General features: G+C 42.3%; 1 protein-coding gene across 1 annotated transcript in view; it reads left to right on the plus strand.

Annotated features, from left to right (window-relative positions):
* Positions 1-13,634, plus strand: part of chsy1 (chondroitin sulfate synthase 1) — a 74,645-nt gene extending 61,011 nt beyond the window's left edge. Inside the window, exons 3-4 of the mRNA XM_073463788.1 lie at positions 10,570-12,158; positions 13,148-13,634. Of these exons, the coding sequence (XP_073319889.1) occupies positions 10,570-12,158; positions 13,148-13,157 (1,599 nt within the window). The 3' untranslated portion in view covers positions 13,158-13,634. The remainder of the gene's footprint in view (positions 1-10,569; positions 12,159-13,147) is intronic.
* Positions 13,635-15,483: the final 1,849 nt, after the last annotated feature.

Here is a 15,483-nt window from a genome sequence, read left to right on the forward strand (position 1 = left end):
GGAGGTTGTGTTGTTGATGGCGTGGTCTGTGAGACAGTTAAATACATTGCAACATAGACGGAAAATTCTTTCCACATTTCAAATTTCGAGAGAAATTGACAACGGATGTCCACCATTGTTCAGACTTCTTTGTTCTCTCTTAAGACGTCTCACTTGAACTATTGGCTACAATACCTCTCACATTTTTCAGTGGTACTGCTCGGTTTCGTCCGCATCTATAAGATAAGACACTGTGCACAAATACAGGAGAAATTAATGCAAAATATGGCCAGAGGCCTCCATCCAGGCAGCGTCCTGAAAGAGTCGTCCTGCAGCAGGTCGACTAGAAACTGTGACATAAACGCAGAGGTCGCTCCACCTTCGCGGCCCTCTGGAAGCCCGATTACATGCAGATTATTGTGGTGGGAGCAATTTTCGAGTTCATCAGTCTTTTCAGTCAGCTCTTTTTCCTCCTCCATCTCAGTAAAGCGGGGTTCATAGTCATCAAGTTTTTTGCGGAGTGCATCCAGGAATGGGTTTATGGGTGCATTCGGAGGAAATGGCTGCGCAGGCCTTCTCCAACTCGGACTGAAGTGCAGAAATAGACAAGACCTCTGTCTCTGCAGCAGGTTCATCCACACTGTTAGCTAGCATGTTAGCTCCAGTCGTGGTTTTACCTTTTTGAGAGGTAGTTTTGTTTTTTCCCGACATAGCTGAGACTATAACTGCCCTAATGTTAGTTCACTTCACTGTGCTTGAAATTTTTTACAATTGGTGTTATACTTTGGACAAATATTGGACTACATACTATATACTCAGAGCCACTCTCCGCACGTCCACCCTAGTCAGTCGCCATACCGGAAGCCCCTCACAGCAAGCTGACTTTGTGGAAACCTGAGGCAGCAACACATTCCGGTGCAAGCACAACACTCACACCCAAAGATTTCCTATTGTCATCATGGGTTGATGTGTGTCAACTAATCAGGATGAGGCACTTTTATTTTTTCCCAACATTGCAATCAATCAATCTTTATTTGTATAGCGCCAATTCACAACAAAAGTCATCTCATGACACTTTCCAGATTGAGCAGATCTAAACCATACTCCTTGATTAATTTATTTTCAGAGACCAAACATTTCCCCCATGAGCAAGCACTTGGCTGAAGGAGAGAGAGAGAAGGAGAGAGAGAGAAGGAGAGAGAGAGAAGGAGAGGGAGAGAAGGAGAGGGAGGGAGGGGGAGGGGGGTGAGAAACTGTGGGAGAGACGGGAGGAGGGGGGGATACAGCAGCCACAGCAGTGATAACAGTTTTACTAATTGAGATATGAATATTATTAATGGTAAAAAAAAAAAGTATACTAATAATAACAATAATAATAATAACAAAAATTAATGATGATGATGATGCACTTTACAATAACATTAACAATTAGCTACACAGCAGCAGCTTCTTCTGTGTCTGACACTTCAAGTGCAGCCAAATTGTCTAGCATTAAAACATTCAATAGTATAAGATTCTGGATCAATTCAGTAACTTTGGCAATGTGTTTTATTCCCAACTGCATCAATTCTTCACACTATGAATTTTCTATAGCTCTGATTTATTCTCCATAGTAACGGTAGCTGAGCCCTATGCTATCATAGTATTTAGAGCCATCTGCCACACCAAACTGATGGGAAAAAACATGAAATCATTATACCTGTAATATGGTTAAAAATGTTTAATGGAAGCTGACAGAAGTAATGTCAAGTTGCACAGAGCAGATCGAGGCAGGCAGGAAGTCAGGCACAGGAACAGGAACAGCACTGAGCATCCACTCAATTTTCAAAATAAAACAAACTTGGGATCTGCAGCACAACAAACAGACAAAACAACAGACAAACAGAGAAACCATTTAATTAAGTAGCCTATTTGTCCCTGTTAGAAGCACAAAAATCCAGGAAAAATTAGGAAATAAATTAAATTTGATCAAGTCAGCAAAGTCAGACAGGCATGATGCTATGCCTCTGAAATGCTCCCGGTGGGATGTGAAGCCATGTGGAGGACAGAACAATAAGGCGTCAGAATCACCAGGTCACAGAGACCTGCCTGGTGCAATCAAAGCATTAGAGAACCAATACTAGTCACAAGAACATTTTTTCCTGTGTGTTGTAAACAGCAAACTGAGCTGATTCAGACTTTCTGAGGGTTCCCCCAGCAGGTTTGAGGGTTGCCAGTGTAGAGAAGGTTTCTCTGCAGAGAATCAGGGCATTTACAATCTTGTGGTTTGTAGCAGTATGTTTATTTGAGGTCGTCATCCCTGCAAGATAATGGTATCATTTCTCTAATGTAATTACAGCCTAGACCCTTCTCATGGACACATTGGTTTGGCATGTCCATTCACTTCAGATAACTTTGTCCTATGTCAATGACTGTGTTGTTGGTTTGATAGTACTGTTTCTCTTGCTTCACTTTGACTATATTTATGTTAGCAAACTGACAAAACACATAGGTCTGCCGTGTCTGATAGGGGCTGTCCCTTCTCAAAATTTGAGAAGAATTTAAAATATATTCAAACGCAACCCATATAGTGTCTTCCTCCATTTTAATGTATTAGTTCAATGATAGGTCAGTAGTGCATGCAATAGGTCAAGTTGATGGTGAGAAGAACACACTCTGCTAGTCCGGAAGGAAAACTACTCGGACCATTGACTTATCGAGCATAAATTTTGAACAGTTCATTACAGTTAAGGTAAAAAAAAAAAAAAAAACATTTCCACATTATAACAAATGTTTGAATTTTAAATAAAAAGTGACTCCACTAATTTTACACAATAAAGTGTGTTCACAGGTCTTAGGGAGTACTACTGTATATGTGAAAGCTTTTTGTGGCACCAGAGGAAGCTGCATGTAATTTGATAAATTGCCTCCAGTAATGTCACTCAGTGGCTAAGTGGCATTGTGGGTAATGTAGGCTTTCGACTTTGATAATTTGTTTTTAAATTGTCCATAATGAGTCCATCAGTGTCATAGGAGTGCAATGATAGAACAATGGACTGCTTTTAAAAACCTACATTGTCCACAATGCAACATAACCACCGAGTACCGTTCACTTTTGAACCAATACTGGTACCTGGAATTTGATACCGGTACCCAGTGGTACCTTTTTTGTGTACTTGACTCTCTCTGTAATAATAAAAAAAACTTCAGTTCTAACCAGTTAAATCATTCACTTTTAAAATTATATATCATGAATCATATTTCCAGTATCAATGCACATCACATGTAAGTCAGTCTTCTAAGTTTTATTTCCGTAGCATTTTGCTATACTACATACATTTACATGCAGCTTCCTCTGGAGCCATAAAAGGCTTTGTACTACTTTTTTCACATATGCAGTAGAGTGTAAGTAAATAGTATGCATGACCCGCAAACACACAGTAATGTGTCAAATTGGTTTAGTTACCTTTAAAAAGTTCAGTACTTTGTTTGAGATCTAAGTGCGGCTGTTCTGCTTATCATCAGCACCCAAAGCTATTCTGACAACTATGTTTGAAAAGAAACCCAGAAGGCTTCAGCTCACAGCAACTTGTGACTTACCTTTCTCTTGCAGGGATGCTGTGAGGTTAATGACTGTGAAGAAATTGTACTAATGAGTCATAAGTTGCAACAGTGACCACAAAACTGGAGGTCATGTAATTAGGAAGAGTGCTAATAATGGTGAAGCCACAGGAGAGAGACATAAACATCCTGACCAATGGGCTGTCCACGGAAAACCACTGGTGTTACCCTGCTGGATACAGTCTGTGCTGGTGCACAGCTCTCCTCCAGCATCACTATCAACTGAACTAGCCTGGAAAAATACTTTGGGGAAGGAAGTGGAACTACTCAACTGTAAAACTTCAACCTTTGTCCCACGAATCAAACAAATACAGACAAAGGTGTATGGCAGTGACTGGAGGCCTCCTTTTTACCAGAAATGTAAGAATGAACCTTACACCTGAACCTCATTATGTTACCTGATGGCCCTGTATGTACAGTTGTGTAGCATATACTTATAAAGAACATGTACTGTATATCATGGCAGTCTTCAGTTCCAGTGATTCTTACAACTCTCCTTTTTCTGTGAGTGGAATACATACTATGTCACAAAAAAAAAAACAATCAAGTTTAGTTCAACAATGAGTTTATTTTAGGCCTTCTGAAAATGTGACCAACTCTGCTGGGTCTAAAATATACATATAGTAATTCTAATATTCAATTGTCCCTTGGCTATTTTCGCTTTGATTAGGTGCCATCCACAATCTTCTGGTCATCCTCTGGCTGAATTTTTGACCACTCCTCTTGACAAAATCGGTGAAGTTCAACTAAATTTGTAAGCATGCTGCCACAGACTTGTTTCTTCAGCACAGTCCACATATTCTCGATGGGATTCAAGTCAGGACTTTGGGAAGGCCATTCCAAAACCTCAATTCTAGCCTGATTGATCCATTCCTTTACCACTTCTGATATGTGTTTGGGATCCTTGTTCTGTTGTAACACCCAACTAAAGCCAAGGCCCAATCTTCTGGCTGATGATTTTAGGATTTTCCTGAAGAATTTGGAGATAATCCTCCTTCTTCATTATTCCATTTACTTTGTTTAGAGGGCAAGATTGGCTGGCTGCAAAACAGCCCCACAGCATAATACTACCACCACTATACTTGACAGTAGCCCCATTCTCACTGCCCTTCTTGTGCAGGGATACTGCGCCAATTCTCCGCATCCTCTTCTGTGTGAAATTTAGGTGCGGCTCTGATCCGCCTCTGGAGGTAGTATCAGAGGTGCAGCATTGGTGAACCAGTGTCTGTGTTAATGGATAAGCCGGCGGCACGGAGCGGGGGTGTGTCGATCTGATGGCGGTCACAGTCTGATAACTAAACAGATCCTTCACTCAACAAAATAAAGAGAAATGTCCCACAAAGCAACGTTACAGGACCAAACAACAATAACGTAGTAACTGGTAGTGTCTTTGGAAACTTATATGAGGAAAAAAATACCGCAGTTATATGTGGAGAAGTGTCTGTCCTCCTGTCTGTCATCCTGTCTGTCCTACGACTCTTCGTCACACTTCTGCCTGAAAAACAGCGTCTGTCCCCATCAAAAAACTTTAACTCACCACGTGTTTGTCTCCTTCACTATTGTGTTGTAGTTACTGTCTCACGGTGACGGTCAGCCCTCCCGACTGAGACTTCAGTGAACTTTCCCCCAGAAAACAGCCTCCCTCCCCACGAGTGACAGAGTCAGACAGCGTCCTGTTTACTGATGGCGCTTATGTAATTATATAATTTAGAGTGAAAAACTTTCCAGGATGTTTGGTGGGTCAGGATCTCAATCACAACACATTATAACAGCATCTATGTGATTATAAACAGTCAGTGGGTACATGTTTAGATTAACAGGGGGACAACGGGGAAAACACGTTGAACAAAACACACAGACGTCATCATAATGACATGTAACGTCACGCCTCTTTTGGATCCCCAGTGCCGTCTTTCTGTGTGAATTAATTATCTTTACGCCGGAGCTGCTTGGTTCTGTGTGAACAAACGGAGGTGAATTGGCAAACCTCCACTGCGGCGATAATGCAGCATCTCTGTGTGAAAAGGGCTAGTAGGTATGGTGTTCTTGGGCTTCAAGGCCTCACCTTCTCTCCTCCAAACATAATTTTTTGTTTATCTGACCACAGAGTTTTCGTCCAGAAGGTTTTTTTTTTCTCCATGTGGTTAGCAGCAAACTTCAGTAAAGCTGTAAGGTGCCGTGTTTTGAGCAAGGTCTTCTTTCTTGCATGACACTCTCTCAGCATATGGTGATGCAAAACACTCTTGACTGTGGACACTGTCACCTGTCTTCCAGCAGCTTCTAATTCATTGTGGACTCTTGACCATCCTGGCTGATCTTCTCTCAGCAGCAGGTGATTTTTCTTCCTGATCGTGGCAGTGACACGACTGTGCCATGCATTCTATACTTACAAACAGTTGTTTGCACAGTTGGTCTTGGGACCTGTAACTGCTTTGAAATGGCTCCAAGTGACTATTGACTTGTTCAAATCAATAATGTGATCTTTCAGATCAATTCTGAGCTCTTTAGACTTTCCCATTGTAGTGTTTGTGGCTGAGTCTAATGTGTGTATAAAACAAACCCTGTTAAAATGGGCCCAGAAAAGTCATCAGCCGTTATCAATCAGGTTAGGATGCCACCCTATTAAGCACATTTGAATCACACAACTTTCTATAATGATCTAAATTCATTCAAGTTGCTGTATGTATATTTCTGACCCATCTGATTTGGTCACATTTTCTGAAGGCCTATATTAAAATCACATTTGAACCAAACTTCATGAATGTTTTTTGTGACAAAGTAGTGGAACAAAACTTTGGAATTGGTCCAGTAGATCGCCTCAGCTGAGGGCAAGATTTCAGAGCGAGACTTCTCCTTGAACGAGACTTGTGTTCCTGCCTACAAAAAAAATCTTATTATTTAACAACTTAGGATAACAACCTCAGTCAGTGGCAAAACAAGCACTTTTAGTGAACATAACTTTGACAGTCAAAGTTGCCTGGAAGGATTATGTTACAGTTATTGTCAGAGGCAGAATCTTCTACGTCTACATTGCGGTGTATCTAAGAATCAAGAATTTTACACAACTTTGTTCAAAACTACCTGAATGCTTTATACACTGAATGTGAGGAGAGATAACTAATTTGTTACTGCTGGATCAGTGATTTTTTTTCCAACCCAGTAGTCGCATCACCTTGAGCATACTAAGGAATTTTACACATGGATTTCTGTTTTTTGTGGCACATGCAGTGGCCTGGTTTAACATGTAAAGACTGACCCTTCACTCTCTTTCATTAATGACAAGGTTACAATGTGGTTTGATTGGCAGCCAGACCTCTATTAGGTGCAGAGAAGTGCAGAGGAATGCAGGCTAAAGTCATGGCAAAGCAAAGAGTTACTCAGTCAGTTCCAGTGATTGTAGTCAGCTTCAGGTATCACTTTCCATAGCTTTCAGGCCTTGCCTATCTTATTCCCTGTATGGCCTTTCCCTAGGGATCAGGCTTGTGGCTGCATTCCAGAGCTGTCTTCTCAAATTAGACTTTCTGGGATTGCAGCCGTTCTGATGCTCCCTTCATTGGGGAGGCAATGACACAAACCCTGCCTTCTTGACCACATTTGAGATCCTGCCAGCTGCTCCAGAACAGCTGTCCCAGTGTTTACACTAATGGCCTCTTGCCATTTGAGGAACAGTAGGTTTGTTAAGCGCCAAAAGATCTGCTGTAAACACTAACTCACTAACTTAGTATTTTTTCATAGGTTTACATTCAGAGTGTGTCCTCACTGCATGGTGTAAAGGTTTTGGTCCGAGATGCACCAATATTGAATTTCACCATCTAATAAAGAATACATTTATTGATGTAAACTTGTTTTGTAACTGTTGTGTTTTGCATTAAGGATTCACTGCAACAGATGTGACGCTTCGAGTTGGCTTTATTAATGAACCACATTGTTAACGCTGTAATTGTCAAGCTGCCACATATCACTCAACTAATAAAGCTTCAGCTCAAACTACTTCCTATCTCAGACCTTTCAGCATAAGAGCACTTAAAGTCACCATTACACATTCCTGTACTTTTCTCTTTAGTTTTTCTTTTTCTAATTAACACTCAAATAGAACACTGAATCTGTAACTTTTTTTCATCACTTAGCTGACAATCACATTCCAGTCTTTTAGGTTTACATACAACTCTGCCAAACCTAGTCCTGGTCAGGACAGGTGAAAAGCTTTCTAAAGTCTTTCTCTCTCATAAGGAGTTGAGCAGAACTGTAGCCGCAAGATAATGGAGTATCTCTATAGGCTAGCAAAGCAAGGTTGGGATCTTGAGCTATCTTTAGCAGTTGTTTAACTGTCTGGACATCTGCCTCTCCATTACTTTGAACAAACCTGGGGCTACTGGCATGTGTTTCTGTTTGTGTTTAACCTGTAAGCTGCTGCAAAGTCCACAAACGTCTGACTTGTAAACTGTGGTCTGTTATCGCTGTAGAAGAGTTCTGGGATGATTTTTCTTTGAGAAGAGGGGCTTATCCTTCTCTGCCAGTCCTGGGATGAATTTTCGAAGCTGATTGACCACTCCAAAGAAGCTGCAAAATTCTCCCATGTTTGATGGCTGTTTCATCTCCCTGATGGCTCTTGTTTTATCTGGATCTGGTTTCACTCTGTCTATGGACAGGATGCGACCAAGAAACTTCACTTATCGTCTGTTTAACTCACACTTCCTGGACATTGTGCAGAACAGTGTGGAGACTGGTGTCGTGCTCGTGTTAGTATTTTCCCCAAACAACAATGTCTTCCATGTGACATACAAATCCCTGTTCCTTCAAGTAGGGGTCGACCGATCGGCTCCAATATCAGGCATTTTGACGATTATCTGTATCAACGTTTTATTTTCCTAATTGCCAATCAGATTTATCTATTAAAAAGTGCACTACTTTGGTTCTGCTACAGATGCCCCTCTGTCTGCATTCACCACTCTGTGGTCTCAGTTAATGTCCCGCCCAAACCACTATCTGATTGGTGATAAGTCGCACGAGAAATACCCAATCAACACCCTCTGTGCCCCTGACAGATATGGTATGTTTATACATGCATGAGACTCCGTGACACAGGCCTCTGAGCCCGACGCAAGAAACCTAGTGCATCAAAGCAGTTGCTGAAGGCACAATAGTTTTAGTGTTTTTGTCGGAATTTTAAACGAAGGCGGCAGCCAGTAAGACAAAGGCCTTTGAGTTAGATCGTTGGGTTTCTGTGGCTGGGGAATTTTCCACACCTGTAGCATGCTTGGCAATCTGAAGGTGCTTGTGACTTGGTTGATTTGTGTTTTGATTGATGTGGGGCGTTATGTGTGGCTTGCTTTTGCATTGTTCTTTATTGTTACAGCGTCAATATCCTTTTTGCTTTCCACTCTGAGGTCTGTTTGCTATCTTTTTATCACTTCTTGGCTGTCTTGCCATGTTGAAAGCTTTTTGTAGAGTCAAATCTTTAGCATGTTTGAGCGAATGCAGCTGGATAGTGTCTCTCATGCTCACTACCAAATGGTCTCTGTACACTGTAACTGCAGTTTTCAGCTAGGGCGTATGATCTCCGTCTCATTAGTTCGTTGCACTCTTTGGTTAAATCTTTGCCTCTCATAAATTATTTTTTTCCTCAACATGAAGTGCGACTCAAAGGTGGCTTTTACCATTGTATACTGCCCGCCTCTGACATAGATTGACCTCACAGTACATATATACTGTGTATATATATATATGTTCAGAGACTGACTGGTGAATGTGGTGCTTGGAGGTGCCTTAGCTGCTAGCTGGGGTGGCTGTGCAACTGGCATGCTTCTAGCTGTGAAGAGACATTAAAACTCTCAAAAACATTCACTGCAACCAATACTCAGAGGCCCCCAGCTCAGCGCCACCTTGTTGGAGTTCTCCCTGAGAAATGAGAGGGTCACCTCTATGCGATTGCAGGTTGCTGTTGGGAAGGCTCTGACTGCTGTTTGTACTGCTGTTGTTTGTATTGCACTGAACAGCAGTTCAGTCCTTTGGTGGCATCCTTGGATGACTGCACCTGGGGACTATAAAATTCTTTTGGGTAACTTAAACGCTCACATGGGAGACGATGGGGAAACCTTGACAGGGTTGATTCGGAGGATCAGCCTGCCTGATTGAGTGGTGCTGGGAACGTCTGGTGGAGGCCCCAGGCCCCTCCATCAGGTCTTAAACTCCCATCTCCAGAAGAACATCGTTCTCATCCCGTGGGAGGTTGAGGACATGGAATCCGAATGGGCCATGTTCAAAGCTTTCATGGTAGAGGCAGCTGCTAGGAGCTGTGGTCATTGGTGCCTGTCATGGAGGCAACCCAAGAACCCACTGTAGACACCAGTGGTGCGGAGTTTGCCCATCCAGTCTTCATTTGTTTTGTGGACTTGGAGAAGGCCTACGGGATAGGCCTGCAATGTATTGAACATTCACCACAGTAACTTTCCTGTGTGTGTGTGTTTGTGTGTGTGTGTGTGTGTGTATAAACAGGCAGCGACACAAAGAGCAGAGAAGTAAAAATCCTATTTAGAGCCAGTGGCATCTCTTGTCTACGGTCAAGAATCTGAATTATTGGACAGATTTGTTTGCTGAAATTTTGTTCTTGGCGCAATGCCGATTTCTTAAAAAATGATTATTATTACTTATTTATATCAGCCACCATATCATTGCATCTCTATTTTTGAATCTTTGAATGAACAGTGACTGCAAAAGAACCTCACATTTACAAGCTAAATTCCAATTAAGGAGGCCCATTTAATATTTGTTGGTAAGTTAGAACCACTTTATGGAATGTTAATGGAGCTCTGTAGACTGGTATTTACAGCAAGGTGCTCATCATGTTCTTGCAATATTATGGGTCTCTGTGTCACGGTAAACTTTGTGCTTGGAAATTTTGCATTTGAATTTGCATTTGTGAAAATGAACATCCAGTGAATATACATGGCTTCAGTGGCGCTAATACACATCCATCTCCTCTCCCCACAGATGCAGCAGCTCTTCTATGAGAACTATGAACCAAATAAGAAGGGCTACATACGTGATCTCCACAACAGCAAAATCCATCGAGCCATCACCCTCCACCCCAACAAGAACCCTCCCTACCAGTATCGTCTACACAGCTATATGCTCAGCCGCAAGATTGCAGACCTGCGCCACCGAACCATTCAGCTCCACCGGGAGATCGTCCAAATGGGGCGCTATGGAGCGGCTGAACCCAGCCGAGAGGACCTTCAGCTAGGCATGCCACCCTCTTTTATGCGCTTCCACCCACGGCAGAGGGAGGATGTCCTGGAGTGGGAGTTTCTGACAGGGAAGTACCTGTTCTCAGCGTCTGATGGTCAGCCTCCCCGCCGCGGGATGGATTCCTCCCAGAGGCAAGCCCTAGATGACATCATCATGCAAGTGATGGAGATGATCAATGCCAATGCTAAGACACGGGGGCGGGTCATTGATTTCAAAGAAATCCAGTACGGCTACCGGAGGGTCAATCCCTTATATGGGGCAGAGTATGTGCTTGATCTGCTGCTGCTGTACAAGAAGCACAAAGGAAAGACTATGACAGTCCCTGTGAGGAGGCACGCATACCTGCAGCAGACCTTCAGCCAGATCCAGTTCAGAGAGGAGGACGAGATGGATGCCAGAGCTCTGGCCAGCCACATCAACAAGGAGTCAGATTCCCTGTCATTTCTGTCCAACTCCCTCAAGATGCTGGTGCCCTTCAAGCTGGCAACCTCTGGCCAGGACCAGAGGGAACCAAAAGAGAAGAAAGTAAACATCTTGGTTCCGCTGTCAGGACGCTATGACATCTTTGTGCGATTCATGGCCAACTTTGAACGAGTTTGTCTGATCCCCAACCAGAATGTCAAGCTGCTGATCCTGCTCTTCAGCACAGACAACAACACAGAGCGGGTCAAACAGGTGGAGCTGATGAGAGAGTATCACATGAAGTATCCCCGGGCCGAGATGGAGATAAAGCCTGTCACCGGCTCCTTCTCCAGGGCTCTGGCTTTGGAAGTGGGTTCCTTGCACTTCTCTAACGATTCACTGCTCTTCTACTGTGATGTGGATCTGCTCTTCACCAGCGATTTCCTCAAGCGATGTCGAACCAATACGGCCCTGGGGGAGCAGTCCTACTTCCCCATCATCTTCAGTCAGTATGACCCCAAGGTGGTGTACGCTGGGAAGGTCCCCAGCAACAACCACTATGTCTTCACGTCCAAGACAGGCTTGTGGAGGAACTACGGCTTTGGGATCGTCTGTGTCTACAAGGGAGACTTGGTCCGAGCTGGAGGCTTTGACACCTCCATACAGGGTTGGGGGCTAGAGGATGTGGACCTCTTTAATAAATTTGTCCAGTCAGGGATTAAGTTGTTCAGGAGCACAGACACAGGGATAGTGCATGTCCACCACCCTGTCATATGTGACCCCAACCTAGAGGCGAAGCAATATAAGATGTGCCTGGGTTCCAAAGCCTCTTCGCACGGCTCCACCCAGCAGCTGGCTGAGCTCTGGCTGGAGAAGAACGACCAGAGCTTCAGGAGACTGGCCACCAATAATGGCTCAGTTAGGACAGTGTGAGTAAAGCCGGGCTGTCATAAACTGAATGGTCTGAGCTCCTCTTAGTGGTGTTTCACTACCTAATTTATTTTTTACTGAAATGAAAGACTTCACATTGATATATTTTGAAAATATGTCTTTTTTTAAAAAAAAAAAAAAAACACGCCATGATGAACAATTCATAGACACAGTCTGGGCTCCAGAATGGAAGTACATGATTAATGATAGAAGGAATATTAACCAATATTCTTATGTGAGCCTGATAATAGCAGGGGCCTGTTACTTGTTATCTATCAGGACAGTGGGAGAGGGGGAGGCAGGGGTTATAAATGTTGTACCTCAGTGAAGTACACCGTCATGGTCCTTAAATATTCCATTTGTCTTGTGTGCAGAAAACAGACTGGTGTCCATGTACTCTCAGACCAGCAGTGCTCGAAACATAATTCAACTCTTGATTGTGAATGTTTACAAAAGACTGATTCTGAACAACATTTCATCAATGAGAACTTAAATCACAGATATCTCAATGATTACTATTGGCCATTTCATTTGATTTTCTCTGATTTTCTTTTCCATTTGCTTTTATGGTTTTGTTAATATGACACAACACTGTTACGGTTACTCCAGGATTTCTTTTTATTTTTCTTTATTAATTTCTGTGAACTCAACTGCTGGATTTTATATCTGCAATTTATCCTTTGCTGTCTAATTTATTGAGTTTGCAGGCTCCTTTTTCGACTTTCTGACTGTTGAAATATGTATATTGGAAAGATTGTATAACCATGCCATTTGTGGGATAGTGTTATTTTATGTTCCTTTTCTTAAACTCATTATCACCAAAGAGTTTTGCACAGTCTGCTTTAGATATCATATTGCCTGTGTGTGTGTGTGTGCGTGCGTGTGTGTGTGTGTGTGTGTGTGCGTGCGTGGGTGGGTGGAGTTTTGCAGGCACAAATATGAAACTGGCTGTATAATGAAGAGTAAACACAAGCTCTGTCTATCCCAGGCCTTTCTGATGGGTGAAGTGGGAACCAGTCTGGCCTTTTTTCCAGTGGTATGACATGGGAGCAGCGCTCTGGTCGGCCAGCTCGAGTCACACATCACTGTCTCTTTTTACAAATGACTTTCTTTTATGTTGAAATAAAAAGTGTCGTGGCTGGTCCCAGTCAGCAAAGGGGTGGCTTGAGTGCTGATTCCATTGAGCTGTGTGAAAACCCACATCGCCTGGTCCTGTGTTTCTGGTTTGAAGCCTGAAATACTGTCCTGCTCCTGCCTGTGTTGCCAATAGGCAGGTACTGTATGTTGTAGCACTCCATTGGGTTAATGTTCCAGCATTACAACATGAATGGCTGATATTTAAGACTGATGTAACAGGATGAGTCATTTTTTTGTTTTCTTCGACTTTTTTTTGTAATTTTTGTTCTTTCAGCTCTGTCCAACTGGACAAGGTTTTCTATTTAAATCTAAATAAAATGGGGGTTAAAGTATCAAAATGTGCTGCTTTTGTTGTATTTTTCTCAGTCTGTTACATTTTCCGTCACAGCTTACCTTAGGTCCTTAGTCATCTCAGTTTTAATTGTGTCTTAAGTAGTACATCCTGCCAAACAAATCTTCATGTCATCTTTGAAAGTGACAGTGTCTTCGGTGCCTGGAGCCGTTGCCTTGTTAGTAATTCAGCCTTGGGGAACATTCCTGTGCTGGAATTCAAAACCAGTTCAAAGCATCATTTCACAACAGGCCTTACTGTAAAGATTCCCCACTATTGAGATTGTGCAATTGAATAAAATAATAATGATCTCACATTAAAAACAATAAATCTCAGTCACTGCAAGTACTGAAAGAAAGAAAGTGTGAGGCAGCTGAGTTGAATCTCATGGTGGTTCTGTGATCTACATTTGGAGACAAATTTCAGACTACAGCCCAGTTAATTGGGGACGGCTTGCCCAACTGGGGACAAAAAAAACCCCTACTGAGTGAAAACAGTTTGTGGGTCAGTGGTTAAGGTTAGCGTAAAGGCTAGGGTAAGACTGTAAGTCTGTGTAAAGTCTTCAAAAGTGATGCATGTGTGTGAGTGTGTATGAGGAGAGGACAACCTCCATTTGACTTTATTATTCCAGCTTTGCTACATTTCTTCCAAAAGTAATTTCAATTGAGTTTAGTGTCATTATGTTTTCTGAATTGGAGGAATAGGGTGGATGCAAAATTCTACAAATGATTGGGAGAAAGAGTCTGTGATGACATTTATTATTAAAGGCTTTGTAATGACTTCCAATAGTAAGATAGCACTCAGCCTTCATTTTGATCACAGCTAAACACTCAGTGTTCTGACTTGCATTGTTGTGATGTCATTATGTTGACAAAATCTATCCACAGACAGACAGAGAGACAGACAGAGAGACAGACAGACGGACAGATAAACACCTGGCAGAGTACTCAGCACTGCTCTGTCTCCAGAGGTATGTACTACGAAGCAAGTGCAACATACTCAGGATATGTTTCTGTTATCTGGCTTCATTAACTGTAACAACTGTAACATGAAGATGATTCTCAGCTTGATAAGACAACCCAAGTTTTCCACCAAGTTTTCCACATCTCTCAATGAGCGCGTTCACATATAAGTGAAGTTGTTTGCAGCGTATGACCAATCACAAATGTCTGCTGGCAGCACAGCGGAATATTTTGTAAACGACAAGCAAAATGTAAAATTAGACAAATATGAAGACGTTGAACGCATATTACAGACTTTCCAGTCCCATTATTTGGACCCCAGCCATCTTCGACTCAGCCTTCATTTTGATTTCAACTGCACTCTTATAAAGTTTTGGGACTGCATCTTGCACATTTGTGATGCTATTGCGTTGACAAAATCTGTTCACGGACAGACAGAAATAAAAACACCTGGAAAAATATTCAAAACTGCTTCTGTGGTAGTTCCCACTGCTGCAGGTGTCTCTAGGACCACATATTGCAATGAGCCCACATACACACAGACTCACAAAGTGAAAACATTACCAGCCGATTCAGTGTCTGGTAATGATGAAGTTTAACAAAAGCAATATTTTTCACAGGACTGCTGTAATACATACAGTTATTATGTCCAGCAGCTTTTATTTTTCTGCTCACTGTATTTTAAGTTCCCGGCAGGGAAATCCTAGCTAGGATAATAACTATTATTTCATTTAAAAATCATAAAACACATTCATGTATTGAGCTTCAAATTTCATTCTTGAAAGTGAGTGTTACAGCCAATCAGCAAGTGATTTTAAATTCAGCCAACCAAGAACAGTGTTGTTATTCTGCTGAAAACACTGTTACTTTTGGAAGTGTGTGTGTGTGTCTCTT

Source organism: Pagrus major, chromosome 4, assembly GCF_040436345.1.
Source record: "Pagrus major chromosome 4, Pma_NU_1.0".
In the NCBI taxonomy this organism is placed as follows: Eukaryota; Metazoa; Chordata; class Actinopteri; order Spariformes; family Sparidae; genus Pagrus; species Pagrus major.